General features: G+C 39.7%; 5 protein-coding genes and 6 non-coding genes across 11 annotated transcripts in view; 6 read left to right on the top strand and 5 right to left on the bottom strand.

The window, feature by feature from the left end:
• Window positions 1-167: 167 nt before the first annotated feature.
• Window positions 168-236, bottom strand: CBG28449. The gene has a single exon. It is a non-coding gene (tRNA).
• An 18-nt stretch (window positions 237-254) lies between these two features.
• Window positions 255-326, bottom strand: CBG29009. The gene has a single exon. It is a non-coding gene (tRNA).
• A 1,107-nt stretch (window positions 327-1,433) lies between these two features.
• CBG28462 lies at window positions 1,434-1,506 on the bottom strand. The gene has a single exon. It is a non-coding gene (tRNA).
• A 375-nt stretch (window positions 1,507-1,881) lies between these two features.
• Cbr-clec-130 lies at window positions 1,882-3,226 on the top strand (the record flags this gene model as incomplete). The annotated part of the gene is made up of 3 exons (XM_002631773.1): window positions 1,882-2,026; window positions 2,814-3,000; window positions 3,049-3,226. 3 exons carry the CDS (start codon window positions 1,882-1,884, stop codon window positions 3,224-3,226), a joined length of 510 nt encoding a protein of 169 aa, XP_002631819.1.
• Window positions 3,227-4,259: 1,033 nt separating this feature from the next.
• Cbr-clec-133 lies at window positions 4,260-6,660 on the top strand (the record flags this gene model as incomplete). The annotated part of the gene is made up of 5 exons (XM_002631774.1): window positions 4,260-4,376; window positions 4,423-4,528; window positions 6,276-6,462; window positions 6,509-6,562; window positions 6,612-6,660. Coding segments are annotated over 5 exons (513 nt in total), but the record flags the coding sequence as incomplete, so codon positions are not given.
• A 769-nt stretch (window positions 6,661-7,429) lies between these two features.
• On the bottom strand, window positions 7,430-9,571 carry CBG17754 (the record flags this gene model as incomplete). The annotated part of the gene is made up of 7 exons (XM_002631775.2): window positions 7,430-7,484; window positions 7,630-7,813; window positions 7,915-7,967; window positions 8,956-9,009; window positions 9,054-9,243; window positions 9,291-9,396; window positions 9,443-9,571. The coding sequence occupies 7 exons, from the start codon at window positions 9,569-9,571 to the stop codon at window positions 7,430-7,432; spliced, it is 771 nt and encodes a 256-aa protein (XP_002631821.2).
• Window positions 8,472-8,544, top strand: CBG28969. The gene has a single exon. It is a non-coding gene (tRNA).
• Window positions 9,572-9,907: 336 nt separating the features above from the next.
• On the top strand, window positions 9,908-9,980 carry CBG28907. The gene has a single exon. It is a non-coding gene (tRNA).
• Window positions 9,981-10,053: 73 nt separating this feature from the next.
• On the top strand, window positions 10,054-10,125 carry CBG28799. Its single transcript has one exon. It is a non-coding gene (tRNA).
• A 352-nt stretch (window positions 10,126-10,477) lies between these two features.
• Window positions 10,478-11,451, bottom strand: CBG17755 (the record flags this gene model as incomplete). The annotated part of the gene is made up of 6 exons (XM_045242895.1): window positions 10,478-10,568; window positions 10,610-10,693; window positions 10,744-10,933; window positions 11,042-11,150; window positions 11,214-11,302; window positions 11,346-11,451. 6 exons carry the CDS (start codon window positions 11,449-11,451, stop codon window positions 10,478-10,480), a joined length of 669 nt encoding a protein of 222 aa, XP_045096291.1.
• A 330-nt stretch (window positions 11,452-11,781) lies between these two features.
• CBG17757 overlaps window positions 11,782-12,531 on the top strand; it is a gene marked incomplete at both ends in the record, with an annotated part of 2,256 nt that continues 1,506 nt past the window's right edge. The window contains one exon of the mRNA XM_045242894.1: window positions 11,782-12,072. Coding sequence (XP_045096292.1) covers window positions 11,782-12,072 — 291 coding nt within the window. The remainder of the gene's footprint in view (window positions 12,073-12,531) is intronic.

The raw sequence follows: 12,531 nt of genomic DNA, 5'->3' as shown, positions 1-12,531 counted from the left end.
AAGAAACCATAATGATGATTTTGAATGAATTGAATTTTTTAAAAAGTTTTTGTTTAATGAAATAATACGAACAAATTTTTCTTACAATTAGATTGTTCTGCAATGCATTTATAAACTTTGAGAAATCAGAGAAATCATAACGCGAAAAAAAAGCAAAAAAATATAAGCTCAATGCGGGGCTCGAACCCGCGACACCAGATTAAGAGTCTGGTGCTGTACCGACTGAGCTCTACTGACTGCTAAAAAAAATTCGGTCCCTCATGCTGGAATCGAACCAGCGACCTTCTGTTTACTAGACAGACGCTCTGCCACTGAGCCAACACAGGTCCTGGGCGATGATGCGCATAAAGGACTCGATCCATATGCGATCCTAGAAGTCCGTTTGACACATATCGCGAACAACGAGCTGCGATGAGTCTCATATGTGTGCGATGCGGGAGAGGCTGAATCGAGTGTTCCGAATGCGCGCGTATCCTAGATGAATTCTGGGTGGGTGGGCGATATGTGCGATTTGGGTCTGATACGGTAGGCCGACTACAACACTCCGAAATCCCGGATGCGCGCACCGTAAATCCACACCGGCAACTTTGTCAATTTTTCGTCAATTCGAGCCTACATTTCTGGTTTTTCGATTATTCCTTCGATGTTTTTTTTTGTGAAAAAGAGTTATGACAGAATAAAAAATCGCTGAATTCTTGCAGAAACATGTCTTTCACTCGTTAATTGCTATGTTTTTCGCCAAAATAAGTGATATTGAGATTTTTTATTTCACTTTGTAATTATTGTAAAAATCGTATTTCCAGGTGGAGTAAAAGGTAAGTTGGTAAGTATACAATAATTACAAAGTTTAAATTATAAAAATTTTCAATTTTTCATGCAATTTCAAAAAAAGTGAAAGTGAGACATATTTTTTGAACAAATGAAAAAAAAAAACAATTTTTAGCTATTTTTTTTTCCCATTTTGTTCTGTTTTTGATTGCATATCAAATTTAAATAGAAACTGCCCTAAGTCTTTTTCAAAACCAAAACATTGACTTCCGAAAAATCAGTAATATGTCGTTCAAAATATAAAAGAATATGGAATAATAAAGGAAAAGTACGAAATCGGAAGACCTGAACAAAATCACATCACAATAGAACTTAACTGATACTTCTAGGAACCCCCAACCAACGTTTTAGTTCATTTCATCGAGTGCCAGCAAGCCAGGCGAGGAGATGCTTTGCGGCGGCGGTGTGCCCCATATGCCCCGTATATGCCCCATACCGGCGTCCTTTCCCTGTACCCAATTCATCGGCGCGTCCTCCGTCGCCCATCCATTATGCGTATGCGCGCCCAGGACCTGTGAATGAGGCGCGTGATGGGTTCTTTCTCCAATGCATTCATAAACTTGAGAAATCAAAGAAATCGTGAAGTAAAGAAAGCAAAAAACATAAGCCCAATGCGGGGCTCGAACCCGCGACAACCAGATTAAGAGTCTGGTGCTCTACCGACTGAGCTAACCGGGCGGCGATGGCATGAGAAGTGGAGGGCGCATATGAAAAAGGGGGAGACGGCGGGGAGCGGGGAGTGAAGTAATGCATGAAAAAGAGAGGAGCGAGGCTGTTGAAATTTGGAGGCCAGTTTGCAAAGGAGAAAAAGAAGAATATTTGCAAAAAGAAAAGATTCTTTGGTCCTTATGGGAAAGTTGAGAATCAAGAAATGGAAGTTAGAAATCTCTCACATTAAATTTTGGAATTCATAGAGAATTTTCCAACTTCCAATTGGGTGGAGAAGAATAAAAAGCGAAAGAATTCTTCTAAAAATGTATGGAACATTCAGAATTCATTATTTTTCACCATTTTTTGAAGTAGAAAAATTACAGTAACCCATTCCAGGTAGTCATGCAAATTCTGCTCCTTGCCCTCTGTATTTCTTCCACGTTGGCAGATTGCCCAGCAGCATGGAAGACATTTTTGAATTCTGAAATGGAGGAAAACACTGCGAATGGGTGTGAAGCTGATTGGAAATTCGTAAATAGACCATCGAGTGGATGGTGTATAAAAGTAAGGATTACATAATGTAAATGCTCTAAGCCCTTTGAGCTCAATTATCTATGTTCCTATGCAAGATATCAAAAAAGTGTTAACTAATAAAACATTTATCATTAAATCACCTACCGTAAAACCTCTATTTAGAACGACACCCGAATCGTCCACTTTGAGCCTATATATCTCACTTATTTTGAAAGATATCAAAAAGTGGTTAACTAGTAAAATGTTTATCAGGATATCAGCAACATTTTACTAGTTAGCCACTTTTTGATATCTTTCACAGAAAATGAGATATATAGGCTCAAAGTGGACGATCCGAGTGTCGTTCTATTAGAGGTTTTACGGTATATCTTATTGGTTGACAAAATTTTGATATTTCTCATAGGAAGCGAGATAAATGAGCTCAAATTGCACGTATAGCCTTCCATTAGAGCATCCACTGTAGTTAGAAATTGTTTAACAAATTTGGAACTTTTTGAGTGAAGTAATAAGTAATAGGCTACAATTTTGTAGTTGATCATTTATGGTAGAGGCAATCACATAAATGATAGGGCACTTGAGAGTTAAGAGTCGAACGTCTAAAAGGTGATATAGGAAAATGAGGATTACTGTAGTTCTTTCCAGATTTTCCCCAGCGATGTTGCCAGTTTCGAAGATGCTGAAAAAGCTTGCAAAGCCGTAGACGCCACTCTATCCGGACTCCAAGACAAGAGGAAGCACTCTTCATACAAAGTACCTAATTTAAAATTAAAAATTTAAATTTTCTTTCAATCCAATTCCAGCTTCTATCTTGGCCCAAGTTCCCGAATCGAGTGGATCCCTCTGGACAGGGCTTCGTAGAACCAAAAAATGCATCGGACAAAAAATCACAGCAACTTGCACCAATCTGACTTCCTTCGAATGGACAGATGGATCTTCTACTGGAACCGACGGATTCGTTTTCCAAGCTGGACAACCTGACAATAAGAAGTAGAGTGTTTTCTTATGTACGTTCTAGAAAAGTCTCTGAAATTTCAGCCTCGACCAAAATTGTGCTCTATTCTTGGCATCGAAGACACCAACTGTGGTTGCTAACAAGGGAACGTATTACGCAGCGTCCTATGAAGATACCGGATGTGAAGTTGGGGAATTCAGTGAGGCGCATCTTCCACGTAAGATTCTCGGGCATGTCTGTGGAAAGAAGGCTAGCAAATAAATGATTTGGCTGTCACTCTGATTTGTTTAAATAAAAATGTATTTTCTCGTTTTCTGGAATTGTAAAACTATAATTTTTAACAAGACAAACAATTGGTACAAAGTCTGCCTAGAATTTGTGATCAAGGACTCATTTCACAAAATTATCGTATTCTCCGTTTGAGCTAAATTAACTCGGTTCCTTTTAGAGATATTAAAAACTTGCCAACAGATAAAATAATTGTCATAATATCACCAACATGTAATGAGGCAGAAAACGTTTGATATCTCTTATAGGAGCCGAGATAATTGAGTTTAAAGGTGGGGGGACATGAAAAAAATAATGTTCTCGAAATTCCGTTCAAAGATGCCTCTCGAGGAGTTGAACTTGTGAGGGCGATGATTGAGGGTGCGGCGCCGCTACCGACTGAGCCACGCGGGCAAAGAGAAAGCGCACGCCCGATTGCATACATAAAGGCGAGGACGACAGCTGTACGCAGAGTGACATTAAGCGTTGTACACCGTCACGGTAGAATGCATACTCTAGCTACAAAAAAACTACGAAAAATCTCCTGTCCCCCACCTTTAAAGGGCAAGTGTGGAGGTGGCGTCATATCTAGTCGAGCTACAGTAACCCGCAAAATTCGAAACTGTTAAAAATTCAGATATAAACTTCAAACTAGTTGTTTGTTTCTCCACATATTATTAAATGTTGCGACGAATTTAAATCCAGTTTTGAGTATATTCGGTGTACATGCACTTTTCGAGCTTCAGTAATCCAAAAACTCCCAAAATAGGATAGCATTGGAAATCGTATTTCTATCATCCAAATTTCAAAAGAGGCTTTTCAGACAGTTGTTTCCAAAATCTAGAATACCATCATGTGCCTAAAAGCTAGTTTGAAACTGATGTTTCGAAATGCGTCATCAGGCTTGAGAACCAGGAAGTTTCCAATGTTTCATGTTCTCTCATGCTTTATGGGCCTGTTAGAGTCCCTACAAATACCCAGCACAAGCGAAGAAGTCATGCAAGGAAATTACATCATGAACACGTCTTCTCTCTTGGTCCTCCTATTCTGCTTCTCAGCAACCTTTGCCGCAGTTCCAGTGGCCATGAAATGCCCGGATGGCTGGAAATGGTTCATCAGGTCCCGTGGTGGTTGGTGTATGAAGGTTAGGTAGTTTCTCACTGAATTATCTGATAATAGTGTTCTTTAAGGTCTTTGTTGAAACTCTCGTACAAGAAAAGGCCGAAGAAAAGTGTGTAGCCCAGGGAGCCACGATCGCCGGAGTCCAGAATGCCAATGAAAGCGCATGGATGAGATGTGCGTCATTTTTTGGACCTTTAAAACTAGATTTAATCGATTTTCAGCCGAATTTGAATCCCAATATAAAACACCTGCATACATGTGGGTCGGAGGTAAACGTATCAAGCCTTGTTTAAATTCTGTGGCTCTCACTGTTTCATGCTCAAGGGTCACTACATTCTATTGGACTGATAATTCGACTGTAGGAGTTCAAGGATTTACCTGGAAGGAGGGGGAACCCAATAATTATGGAGGAGGGTAAGGGAAACATTCTTAATGAGAGAAAAAAAAACAAATTTCAGAGGGCAGTGGTGCCTTCAACTCATGAGTAACACTGGACAGATGGATGACGTTGCGTGAGTTTCTGGGAGAGTAAGAAACTTTTGAAGAGAATAAATAACTTCAGATGTGGCGCTGAAACATATGGTTATGTCTGTGGAAAAGTTGCATCCTTTAATTAATTCTGAATGCAAATTTTTGATTGGAAATAAAATTGTTGATTGTGAAGTTCTACTGAAGCTCTGAAGATCAGAAATACCGACAAAAACATTCAAAGCAAAAACAGATACAAATCAAACACAGGATTTGGAAGAAAGTTTTAATAATTCAAAATATTTCAAACTTCAGATTTAATATCAGCTAGCTGGTGCGCGTTCGGCGCGATTTAATCTAGTTTTCAACTCATTCGTGAGCTCCGTTCCTGATTTTTCTTAAATGGTCACGTAAACCTATGCTTATTTTTCAAGCTTTTCAATAGCGGGCAGCCTGAAACCGGGAGAGACAGACGCGTCTAGCATTTTACATGTAAGGAAGAATTCAGACTTTCGCCTCCTTCAAGCCGTTTCCGCTATTAAGTTCGGGCTTCCGATAAAACAGATTCTAGAGCTGCTATCGATCATATTTTCACGAAAAAAATATAAATTAATTTTAGAAAATTACTGGATTCACAGAAATTTATTTTGTTCATCACAGTATTGATTTTTGGGGCGCAGCTTCGAAAATCGACACAAACGCCGCCTGCGAAATTGTTCAGGTGTCTTTTTTTTTAATTCGACAATGGCAGAATGTCTTAAATTCTGAAACACCGTAAATCTATTATCAAAAGTTTGTATGTTTTCCAGTTTATCATATCCCTTTCAGAAATCGAAATAATTGGGGCCAAAGCCACAGAGTGAACATGGTAGTTCCGAAAAAGACGATTTTCAGCCAGTTCATTCGAAAATCTAGAACAATTCTATGCACTTATCGACAATTTTTTTTCCAGCCTTGTTTTTTTCGCACCATTCTCTGCCTAAAATCTAGTTTGAAACTGATCTCTTGAACTGCGTCATCAGGTTTGAGAACCCGGAAGTCTCCCAAATTTTATGTTCTCTCATACGTTATGGTCCTCATAGGGTTCCTACAAGAACCCAACACAAGGGAAGAAATCATGCACCTCACCATGAACACGTCTTCTCTCTTGGTCCTCCTATTCTGTTTCTCAGCAACCTTTGCCGCTGTTCCAGTGGCTATGAACTGCCCGGATGGCTGGAAATGGTTCATTAGATCACGCGGTGGCTGGTGTATGAAGGTTAGGCAGTTTCTCACTGAAATTATTGATAGAACTATTCTTAAAGGTTTTTGCTGAAACTCTCATACGAGAGAAGGCCGAAGAAAAGTGTGTAGCCCAGGGAGCCACTATCGCCGGAGTCCAGAATGCCAATGAAAGCGCTTGGATGAGATGTGAGCCCTTTTTCCAATCTTTGAAACCATTTTCGAATTTCAGCCGAGTTGGAATCTCAAACCAAAACATCTGGCTACATGTGGGTCGGAGGTAAACGTGTCAATCCGTGCCTGAGTTCTGCGCTCACTACTGCATGCTCAAGGGTCACTTCATTCTATTGGACTGATAAGTCTACTGTAGGAGTTCAAGGATTCACATGGCTTGCTGGAGAACCCAATAATGCGTTTGGGTAAGGGAAAAATGAACATTGCAAAACAAACAAAAACGCATTTCAGTAGTCAGTGGTGTCTTCAACTCATGAGTAACACTGGACTTATGGATGACGTTTCGTGAGTTTTTTGGAGAATACGAAACTTTTGAAGAATGAAAGCTTTTCAGATGTGCCGCTACAACACTTGGTTATGTCTGTGGAAAAGTTGCATCTTTTGACTAATTTGGGTTTTTCGATTTTTTAAAAAAATAAAATTGTTGATTTTAAATTTCTAATGAAGCTCTGAAGATCAGAAAAACCGACAAAAACTATTTACTGCATACTTGTAATCCGGGCCTTTGCCGGGCATTCGCGGGCCCTGCCATAACTTCTTTCAGAATCAATTTTTTCGAACCAACTCAATCAGATATGATAGAGCTCCACGAGTACTACAAAACTGTATCATTTGGAATACTGTATCTTGTCTATGAACAGAGTTACAGAGCAAAAGGATCAAAAAAAGCAGGCCCGGCCCGGGCCTGCCAGGCCCTGCGAGAAAAGCCTTATGATCTGTAACTCTGTTCATAGACAGATACAGTATTCCAAATGATACAGTTTTGTAGTACTCGTGGAGCTCTATCATATCTGATTGAGTTGGTTAGCAAAAATTGATTCTGAAAGAAGTTATGGCAGGGCCCGCGAAGGCCCGGCAAAGGCCCGGATTACAAGTATGATTTACTGTAATAGCTATAATGAAGCCCACCCAAACCGTTTACTTTGAGTTCAACTATCTCAATTTCTGTGAGAGATATCAAAACTTTGACAATTGATAAAATGTTTTTGGTATTATGATCAACAATTTATAAGTTGAACACATCTTGATACCTTTTACAGGAAATGAGATATACGACCTCAAATTTGACTGTTTCTGGGGTCATTCTATTAGGGTTCACGGTAAGTGCTCAAAACAGTAAGTGAACATTTTATTCAGAGAAATATAGCATGATTAATCAAACGACGCAACCTTCCCGCAAACATATCCGGAACTTTTGTCAGACCATCTGAAAATCACACAACTTCTTTTTAAATTTTCAAAAAAACCAACCTCAAATCATCCATCAACAGAGAAGTAGATTCCATTGCCACACAACCTTGGGTACCACTACAGTATATTTTTAAAAGCTGAGATTTGAATCCCATACTCACTTCACATTATTCGGTTCTGAAAGCAACCACCGGAACCCTTGAACTCCGACAGTTGACTCATCAATCCAATAAAACCATGTGATCTGTGAGCACCTATTAGTGATTCCCACATACCTACAAGGGGTGATACGTTTGGCTCCAATCCAAAAGTATCCAGGAGCCTTTAGAAAAGATTCCAAATCGGCTAAAATTCAATAATGAAGCTGAGACTCTATAGTTGCATTATGAATTTTTCTCTAGTCCTAGTACCTGCCATCCATGAGCTCTCATTTGTAATTTGAACACCAGCAATGAATGCTCCATGTTCTTCACACTTAGCCTCAGCTTGAATTTCCAAACTGGAACATTGGCAAAAGTTGCTGAGCAGCAGAATAGAAGGAACAAGAGGGAAAGTTTGTTCATTATCTAGTTTTGCGTGATAATAACAAAGAAACAGCTAATGGCCCAATATGAGTTTTATGTCCCGAAAAAGTAGAGAACCAAAAATCGGTTCCCCCTTTTATAGAGGTTAATTAGAATTACAAATTAGTGCCAACAGGGTAGTTTGAGATAGAGGGAACGATGAATGATAAATAAAGTTCAAAAAATATTAGCATAGCTTTTTCGGATTTCTTCCTGCGCATTTTACGGCATTTGTTTTATCTTTACTTCTTCTTCTTCTTCTTTTTCTCTTTTCCTTTCCTTCAGCTTTCAACACAACACACAATACACACACGTAAGTGCAAACTGGCCTCCAAATTTCAACTGCCTCGCTCCTCTCTGTTTCATGCATTACGTCTCTCCCCGCTGCCCCGCTGTTTCCCCCTCTTTCAAATACGCCCTCCACTTCTCATGCAATCGACGCCCGGTTAGCTCAGTCGGTAGAGCACCAGACTCTTAATCTGGTTGTCGCGGGTTCGAGCCCCGCATTGGGCTTATTTTTTTTGATTTTTTTCGCGTTATGATTTCTCAACGTTTATAAATGCATTGAAGAAGCAAATTATCACGCACCTCATTGGCTCAGTGGCAGAGCGTCTGTCTAGTAAACAGAAGGTTCGATTCCAGCATGAGGCACCGAACTTTTTACTGTTTTGTGTCTTCTTTTTCTCTCCATCTTTAAACCTTCCCTCTGCTGCTTGAGTTTAAAATACAGTTTCAACGAATTCCTGAATGGACAAAATACTTTTATAACCATTTCTAGTGAAATCAACGATTTTATTTCTAAACAAAAAATTCGCAGATAGAATCATTTAAAAGATGCAACTTTTCCACACACATAACCATATGTTACTGCGGCACAACTGAAATTTTTTTCTTCCCAAGTTTCTTATTCTCTGAAAAACTCACTTAACGTCATCCATCAATCCAGTGTTACTCATGAGTTGAAGGCACCACTGCCCTCTGAAATTTGTTTTTTTTTCTCTCATTAAAAATGTTTCCCTTACCCTCCTCCATGATTATTGGGTTCCCCCTCCTTCCAGGTAAATCCTTGAACTCCTACAGTAGACTTGTCAGTCCAATAGAATGAAGTGACCCTTGAGCATGCAGCAGTGAGCCCAGAATTCAAACAAGGCTTGATACGTTTACCTCCGACCCACATGTATGCAGGTGTTTTATATTGGGATTCAAATTCGGCTGAAAATCGATAAAATCTAGTTTTAAAGGTCCAAAAAATGACTCACATCTCATCCATGCGCTTTCATTGGCATTCTGGACTCCGGCGATAGTGGCTCCCTGGGCTACACACTTTTCTTCGGCCTTTTCTTGTACGAGAGTTTCAACAAAGACCTTAAAGAACACTATTATCAGATAATTCAGTGAGAAACTACCTAACCTTCATACACCAGCCACCACGGGATCTAATGAACCATTTCCAGCCATCTGGGCAGTTCATGGCCACTGGAACTGCGGCGAAGGTTGCTGAGAAGCAGAATAGGAGGACCAAGAGTGAAGACTTATTCATGATGAAAATGTCTGGACGTTTCCGTGATATTGAAACTATCAGGATGTCATTTTATAGTCTTATTCTTTGAATTCTCACTCATAATTTCTTCTACCCCCACATTTTGGTGAGAGTTTCATAATGTTAATGGGATTTCAAATTTTGGGAATTCCAACTAAAAATTGTCTCTATCTTGCTTTCGCTTTTCTTTTATTGTCTTCTTCGTTTTCTCTTTCCTTCCTCCTCCAATATTTTTGAAACACGCACACACACACGTAAATGAAAATAGGTTATTCCCCCGCTGCCCCGCTGTTTCCCCCTCTTTCAAATACGCCCTCCACTTCTTATGCCATCGCCGCCCGGTTAGCTCAGTCGGTAGAGCACCAGACTCTTAATCTGGTTGTCGCGGGTTCGAGCCCCGCATTGGGCTTATTTTTTTTGATTTTTTTCGCGTTATGATTTCTCAACGTTTATAAATGCATTGAAGAAGCAAATTACCACGCGCCTCATTGGCTCAGTGGCAGAGCGTCTGTCTAGTAAACAGAAGGTCGCTGGTTCGATTCCAGCATGAGGCACCGAGCTTTTTACTGTTTTGTGATTGCTTTTCCGAAATAAAGTACATTGTTTGATAGTTGATAAAATGTTTTTATTCAAAATAATCCAATTTCAATATTTTTCAGAAACCGATAAGCACAATTTTTTAAATTTAAAAACATTCACTAAACACTTCCTAGATGGCATCGTAACATTTCTTTTTTGTCCTATTTTATTTTTTATGGCTTTCGAGGTGAAAAAAATTTGAAAAAATATTTTTTAAAGAAAATTCGAATAACTTTTGACTATAAAATCAGTTGAATGTTTCGAATGAAAAATTCAGAGTGGAGGGAAACCTTATCAAAACCATAAAACACTTTATTTCAAAACAGTTTAATTAATCTTGGCACTTGGCTTCTTTCCACAGACAAACGCCTTGACGTCCAAAGCTTTTCGGTCTTCTGCGACGAAGTCAAATGTGCATCTGAAATTTTGTGAAGGACATTTCAATAATTTATAGCCTACCCCATATCATCCATTAACCCAATTTGGGAGTAAAGCCAGTATCCAGAAGGACCTATATTCAATATAACACAGTGTTGGCTGAGCCTGAATATGGTTTTGGGTTTTCAAGAAGTTCACGAATATTTCGCTCTTACTCTCTAGCATTGTCCGGCTGGTTATATGCCCAATTGACTCCATCGATTCCTGTAGCTGACTTATCGGTCCACACGAAACTGTTATCCCATTTACATTCGCCGGTAATAGTGGAATTCGCACAAGCCTCGGTCCTTTTCATTCCAATCCAGACACTTCCACTTTCAGGGAAGATATCGTTGGTTACGGTATCTGAAATGGTTGAGACCGGAACTCCGGATTGGAAGCGTCAACTCTTAATTGTAAGCTTTCGAAAAATCCACACGGTATTGGACGAATCCTAAACTCCCCGTATCTTACATGTCACATAAAGCATCTCCAACTGATTCTGAAGACCTGTCAACGTCGCTCCTTGAGCTTGACAGCGTTGCTCGGCGACTGGCTGGGTAACAGAGTTCTCATAGACAATCTGAAACTCTATTTTTTTTCTCTTCCTTCCGAGAGTATTAGTTAGCATCTCCTCTCTAAAAACCTTCATACACCACTCTCCAGATGGTCTTTGGAAACTTTTCCATCCAGATTCACATGTTAAATTGGCAGGGGCATCCGTAGAGACAGTAGCTAAAACTGAATTTTTGAAAGATTTGGTTTCAAAATGACTAACTCGGCTCGGTGGACACATCTTCTTCCTTACATGGTTCTTCATCGGAATCAAATCTGGCAAAAACTAATACAGCCAAAAAGACAGAGAATATAAGGGACTTGAACATTTCGAAAAATGGATATTTCCTGGTTTTCTACTTTTTTATACAAGAAAAGGGGATAGTTTCTCAGGTTTCATGTCGTGTCTTCATAGAGGAAGTGGTCTTTTTCTTAATAGAGGAAGTTCATAAGACCAAAAATTGTTATTTCGTTTGATCCTTTCTTTTGGTCCGTTATCAAAACTGCTACCTTTTTTTATCCCTGTTCATTTTTACGACCAGCAACGCCATGCCCTAAAACACCACTTTTTCAACTTCCGCAGAATTTTTTCATCATGTATCTAGGAATATATAAAATGCAACTTTCAAGCGCTTACCTACTTTTCTCCGTCCCCAAAAATGCTACGTCATCTACCCATATTGCTCATCCTTGTTACCCCCGGATACTGTATGTTCCGCCCTCAAAGCCCTAAACAGCAATGCGTAGATCCAAAGGCTTATTTTTCGGTTGATGAGAACCAAAGTCGTCAGAGTTATAACGAGGAGAACGATGAGTTCTTCCACGTGGAGGAGAATCTAGAAGTATCTCAAAACCAACTGATTCAAAGAGATATGGTTCAAGAATCGAATGGAAATTGTGAAGAGGGATGGAAGAACTTCAAAAGACCATCGGGAAAATGGTGTATGAAGGTTGGTGTCATACCGTATTTGCTCTTTGACCTTACTAGGGAATGGTCAGAACTTACCTCGCGATCGAGACATACCAGTGGTTTCATCGAAAAGAAGGTCATTCCCTGGTTCCGAAACAGTTTTCAAATTTTGCTAAATGGCCCGGAGAGCCGAGATATTTGTGCTCCAAAATCGACCAATAAAGCATGTAAATTTCGACTTTTCATCACGAGCTCCCTCCTCCACTCGCCTCTCACAAACACCGGTTTCTTAACCGCCACCGTTCACCATTGCAAAGCGTGGTCCGGTGGCCGAGTGGTGCACGCACTTGTCTGGTAATCTTGTTTTGCGGGTTCGAACCCACCTTCTTTTAAACTTTTTGTTTTTGCATTTTTTGGCCATTCATCAGTTTTTCACTTCTTATTGTGACTCGGGTATCCATAAAGGCTACCCTAGAATTTTAAAGAATTTTAAATTTTT

Source organism: Caenorhabditis briggsae (assembly GCF_000004555.2).
Source record: "Caenorhabditis briggsae complete genome, chrII, whole genome shotgun sequence".
Classification (NCBI taxonomy): Eukaryota; Metazoa; Nematoda; class Chromadorea; order Rhabditida; family Rhabditidae; genus Caenorhabditis; species Caenorhabditis briggsae.
This window is presented reverse-complemented; position numbering and strand designations above follow the sequence as displayed.